The following is a 6,000-nucleotide window of genomic DNA, read 5'->3' as shown; positions in this document are numbered from 1 at the left end:
CTGCAAGTATACCCTTAGCAACATCAAGATATCTTCATTTTAAAAACTATTCATGATATATAAACTGCACCAACAGTGTACAGGATTGATCTTCTAACTGCAATTTTCTTCCACAACAAAGCTGCATTGAAATTTTCAAGTATTTGTCCCACATATTCACAGGTAAAGAACTTACATAGCAAACAAAATTTTTTGGGATGTATTTGCAAAAGTGTTTCAGAATGCTAGACTTGGCCTGTGTGTGGCCAGCCACTGAGATTTTGCTTCAACCCAGGAATTTATTAAGACGTACATTAAAATATTCCATCTTAACATAATACACTTTGGTAGCATTTTAATACATATTTACAGATTTATTTGAACTTTTCTTAACTGCAATTCTACAACTGAGCAACATATCCATAAGTGTTTCATAAATGTTTCATAAACTTTCAAACACTTACATATTTATACATATATTTTTTGCATATATATATATATAAAAATATTTTTGAGACTCAAGGACTGAGAATAGTCAAAAGGACATTATTGCTACATTTCCATATTTACAAAAACAATGCATAAACCCATTCAAAACACCAAGCCATTGCAAAATAAGTTTCAAACCCCCCCAAATTATAAAAATATAAATTTCAAGAACGAAAAAAACCCAAACCTCTTTCAGCTAAGTGTCTGTAAAGTACCGAGACATCTATAACAACTAGTTTGTCTACAGTTGCTCCAAAAGCCAACACGTTACAAAAGAGCTTTTATAGCATTAAACTGAAAATGCTCAACAACTAGTATGCATAAGAGTGCATCCAAACAAATGGCTAACTTTGGAAAGGTGCAACAGCCTAAGTAAGTTCAGTGCAAATGGCTAATTTTTTATTTAACTCTGAAAGGCGGATTCCTGTAACATTAAACCAAATGCACAGTCATAGAAGGAGCGCGGTATTCTATGTAACCCAAAATATACTACCAGTGTGTGTATTTACAATTACCTTGTATCTGGGCAGTTAGTAACACATTTGAATTGCATGTAAACTCAACCAAAATCCTGGTAACGTAAAAGTTACAGAGTGCTTAAGTGCATTGTAAATAAATAGGTACTCAAATAGGACTCTGCCTCTGAGAAATGCCTCTCTCAATGCTTTTACTGATTTTCAGAGGTCAAAAACAAAGGAAGAAAAGAACCAGAAGTGTTCCTGGTGAGAAGAAAAGGGGTTAGAAAACACTTTTAAGCACAACCCCAGGCTCAACAAAGGCTGACTCCAAAGTTTCACGTCTGTCAAAGAATGAAAGGATTCTTTCCTTTATGCCATTTATAAATTTGGCATTTCTCAGTTAAGACTCTTCTTCATTATCATCTCTGGACTACCACAGAAACCACTTGGGGTAGAGGAAAATAGCCCTTTCCAGTTAGCGCTATCCAAGACCGCCTGTGGGAAAGATTCACCTGGGTAGGACAAGATAAAGAGAGGGCCCCCAGGGGAGCATTTTTTTCCTCTGCTCTCCCTTAGATAAGATGACTCGTTAAACGGCCTCCTCTCCAGCCACAGAGTTTACTGGAAGCAGCCTTCCTCCTTTTTTTGACCAATTTGGCAGGGCCCACCTATCTTCAGTGAACACCTTCAGCTGCAACTATAAGCAAAACAAATGTCAAAGTCTTTAGGCACCCCAGGCAGAGGGCCACAGGAGCAGTTCAGGCTCCATGGTGGAGTGAGACCCAGCAACGGACAGCTTCATCCTGGCAGGGAATGCACTAGTGGGAAGCAGTGCATATATCCATGGAAACCGTGCAACTGGTCTGCAAGGGTGACAGCGCAGGTGGGAAATAAAAATGAGAATCCATGCTCTTCCTCCCTTCTCCTCTGGTTTAAAACCCAGAGCTCCCAGGAGGGTTTCCAGCGGTGCAGATCAACTTTGGAAGGGTCTTGGTTCCTCCATTTCTTTTTCCCAGTTAAATACAGCATCCTTACTGACCTTCAACCTGTGATACCTGCCTGGGAAAGCCTCTCAAGCTTGGCTGGATGTGGAAAGGGGTTTACAAAACTATTAACTTAATACTTGTTTATTTCATAAATTCAGAAAAACAAGATTAACTAGAAAATGACTGTATGCATTCCAGGCACAGATCCAGAGAAGAATCACTGCAGATTTGGTTTGATCTACAGACATCTCATCCCACACTCTGGCTTAGGATTTCTTTTGTCGGTGGTTTTTTTTTTTTTTCCTTCACATCTGGCTCTCTACTGCAAATACACACAATATAGCGAAATATATACAGCTTCAATTAACACTGCAATGATTCCTGTAACCGTGCTCAGCAGATTAAGTTTATGTGTAACAGTGCATGGCAAAGGACAGTATTACAACACATTTCAGCTACACAGTGGTAGTAGTGAGTAAAAGAAAGAGAAATTATTGAAGTTGTCCCTCTCTCAGCCCCTGCACAATACAAACAGCTAACATGTCTGATCCCCTCTTCTTCACATGCCACTCAAACATCTTCGCGTACCAGGAGAGGCTGAGTAGATGAAGCGCTGCTGCCCACCGAGTTAATCCTCACTGAGTGATCTGGAGCATTTCCTTGACTGGAAGGTGGGGTTGAGAAGTTGGCATAAACCTGCAGAAGCCAAAAACTGGTGTCAATACTCTGCAGACTGCTCCCTTCACACATTCTTGGGGAGCATTCCTTTCTTAGCCTTTTCTCACTGTGTATTACACACTGCTGTAAAAGGGTTCCAACTCCGGAGCTTCTTTGCAAATCAAAACAGTTTCAAAAGGTCTTGGGCTTAACTGCTATTTTAAATAATCATGAAGTTCAGTCTCAGTTACTAAAAACCTTGATGTTTCCAACTGCATGCCAAATTTCATCTGAGCTCAAAAAAAAAAAAAAAAAAAAAAAGGCTCAGGTTATTACTAAGCTCCCCAAGAAACCTCACTAATAATTCCTTCAGATTCTTGCTTTTGTTTTAGTAATGCCTGCACCTGCCAAAAATACACAACAGGATGCAATCGAACACCAGCAGCTTTCAGTTTCCTCTTTTCTCAAATTGTCAGGAAGCCATGTACTCTCTGCCCAAACGAGGCATCCAGAAGGTAAAAGGAAGTTTTATTTTTAAATCAGGTTTAAATGGACCTTTGTAAACTCTAGTAGCACACAAAGTTATGGAGAGGGAAAATTCAAGTTTAAGATGTGCCTCCAGTTTTTCTTTGGACTGTTTTGGCCAGTTGCCTGCTCAAAATAAGTTTTCACTATGGAATGGTTGAAAGAGCAGCACATACAATTTGTCACAAGGTACCTTCAAAGTTATGTAAGTGGTATTAGAGGAGGCAAGTGAGAAGACAAAGAAGTGCACCAAAGGCTCCACCCCTTCATCCAATAGCTTTCCTAATAAAAACTAATTATACTTTATTTCTGAGCTATTACCCAGACTAACAGAATTTTTCACAGCTTAGGATAAGTTGAATTTATGCAGTACCATTGCATTTTGTAACATGAAAACTGTGACAGGAATATTCTGAGTGAGAAACATCAGTAATGCAAAAAAATGTTCTGCAGCTAGTAAAATTTAGGTAGGGGGTTCCATAGCTATGTCTAATTGAATAGTCCAAACATCATTCCTACTACCCGACTGATGCTGCAAAGCTACGTAATACTAGAAAAGCAGTGCCTGCACTCTTTGCTTCTCACAGCTCTAGTATAACGTCTTGCTTGAAACTGCTTAATCCGTAACTTACCCGGGGGGCGTTATCTGAAAGCTGCTGCTCTATCATCTGTACAATTTGTTTAAATGTGGGTCTCTGTAAAGGATCAGCATCCCAGCAACTCTTCATTATGTCATACCTGTAAAGATACCAGAATTAAGTACTGCTCATGAGGAAGTCCATAGAGTTCTTACCTCTCTTGCATTATTATTTGAAACTAAAGTGTCACATCTTCTTTAAATAACTTCAAGAACAGGAATGAGGCTGCTAACATCTGTGTTTGTGACAACAGAGAACTCACTACTAATGGGAGGCCCTGGACACAATGTTCTTTGACAGCTTGTTAAATTCCAATCCACCTACAAAATGGTGAATTAGGAATGTCTCATAAAGAAGATTAGTAGCCAGTCCTCTCACTGTCACGAAGTACAGCACAAATGCAGATGCTGTACAGTCTGGTGATACATCTCACTGACTTCTTTATCTGTAGTAAAAATGTTTAATTATGTGATCTGTCAATAATTTATTGACAGAGAGCAGGTGCCATGACAAAGTGATCAGATGGCACAAGGCATGAGCGTATTTCATTGCTTGTAACAACACAGGCGCGTATTCTGCTAGTTAGAGTACATGAATTATTTAAAACATGAAAAGAACTTCAAAAAATTACAATGGAGCAGTGCAATGAGCCTCAGTGCAAGAAGCTTCTACCTCCCTTCATTTGCACCTTTACCGATGTTTGAATGATTGGAGGTACTGGTGGCTCACTTACATTTCGGGCGGTGCACACTCAGGGCTGAACATCCTGTATCCCTCTTTGATCATTTTATAGAACTTGGAGTCCACAGGTATCCCTGGATAGGGGCTGCTTCCTGTTGAGAGAGCAGGTGAGCAACATGATTTCTGCATCTACAGTAAACCCCAAAATGAAGCAGATATGAAGTACACATCTCAAAGGAGCTTACCTAAAGAAAAGAGCTCCCAAAGCAGTATCCCGTAAGACCAGACGTCACTCTCAAAGGTGTAGACACAATTGAAAATACTTTCAGGTGCCATCCACTTCACAGGAAGACGAGCCTTTCCAGGGAAGAGGGAATAAATTAAGACAATGGACATAAGGCATACGGAATTGAGAAGTTTAAAACCACTGCTTGTTCTGTTTTTTTATGTGCTTTAAATACTTTTAAAATCAAGAAGTATCCAACCAAAAATGAAACTTTTAGCATTTTAGTGTCTCAAGGTACTGCACTGCTACTGATCCATCTTTCTGTGGGTCTATCAAGCTAATACAGTTCCTTGCACTCTGATTTTCTGAATACTGTTTGACTCTTTCTGTCTAGTTAATAAAGGATATCAAGAAGTCAGAGGAAAACAATATAAGTGATCATGGCACAGTTCCTTAAGCATGTAAGCAAATCTGCTTTGGTGGACTGGCTGGCACAGGCAGACAACTAAGATTCACACAGTCAAGATGCCTCAAAGCTTTAGTCAATACATCTGCATTAGCTCCTCAGTCTATCAGTAGAAAAAATTAAATTCAAATAAAAGTAATATATATTAATATATATATTTTGGGCAGAAGGGTTGATCTGCTGGAGGGTACAAAGTCTCTGCAGAGGTATCTGGACAAACTGGATTGATAAGCCAAGCCAGTTGTATGAGGTTCAATAAGGCCAAGTGGTGGATCCTGCCCTTGGGTCCCAACAACCCCCTGCAGTGCTACAGGCTGGAGTAAGAATGTCTGGAAAGCTGCCCAGTGGAAAAGGACCTGGGGGTGCTGGTGACAGAAGCTGAACATGAGCCAGCTGTGCCCAGGTGGCCAAGAAGGCCAATGGCACCCTGTCCTGGATCAGCAATGGTGTGGCCAGCAGGAGCAGGGCAGTGACTGTCCCCCTGTGCTGGGCACTGGTGAGGCTGCACCTCAGATCCTGTGTCCAGTTCAGGGCCCTCACTACAAGAAGGACATTGAGATGCTGGAGTGTTTCCAAAGAAAGGAAACGAATGTAATGAAGAGTCTGGAACATAAAGCCCTACAGAGAGCAGCTGATGGAGCTGGGATTGCTTATTCCAAAGAAAAGGAGCTGGGAGGGACCTTAGTGCTCTCTGCAACTACCCAAAAGGAGGATGTAGCAAGTTGGGGATCTGTCTCTTCTACACAACAAGTGACAGGACCACAGAAAATGACCTCAAATTGTGCCAGGGGAGATTTGGATTGGGTATTAGGAAAAATTATTTACCTAAAGGATTGTCAAGCATTGGAACAGGCTGCCTGGGAAAGTGATGGAGTCACCATCCATGGATATATTT

At 40.6% G+C, this 6,000-nt stretch overlaps 1 protein-coding gene across 1 annotated transcript in view; it reads right to left on the bottom strand.

Moving 5' to 3' along the window:
* Nucleotides 1–510: 510 nt before the first annotated feature.
* KIT (KIT proto-oncogene, receptor tyrosine kinase) overlaps nt 511–6,000 on the bottom strand; it is a 54,994-nt gene continuing 49,504 nt past the window's right edge. The window contains exons 18-21 of the mRNA XM_040064210.2: nt 4,659–4,770; nt 4,466–4,565; nt 3,727–3,832; nt 511–2,608 (exon numbers count right to left, since the gene is read on the bottom strand). Coding sequence (XP_039920144.1) covers nt 2,483–2,608; nt 3,727–3,832; nt 4,466–4,565; nt 4,659–4,770 — 444 coding nt within the window. The 3' untranslated portion in view covers nt 511–2,482. The remainder of the gene's footprint in view (nt 2,609–3,726; nt 3,833–4,465; nt 4,566–4,658; nt 4,771–6,000) is intronic.

This window comes from Hirundo rustica, chromosome 5 (genome assembly GCF_015227805.2).
Source record: "Hirundo rustica isolate bHirRus1 chromosome 5, bHirRus1.pri.v3, whole genome shotgun sequence".
Lineage (NCBI taxonomy): Eukaryota > Metazoa > Chordata > Aves > Passeriformes > Hirundinidae > Hirundo > Hirundo rustica.
The sequence above is the reverse complement of the archived record's forward strand: the minus strand, read 5'-3'. Positions and strand labels throughout refer to the sequence as shown.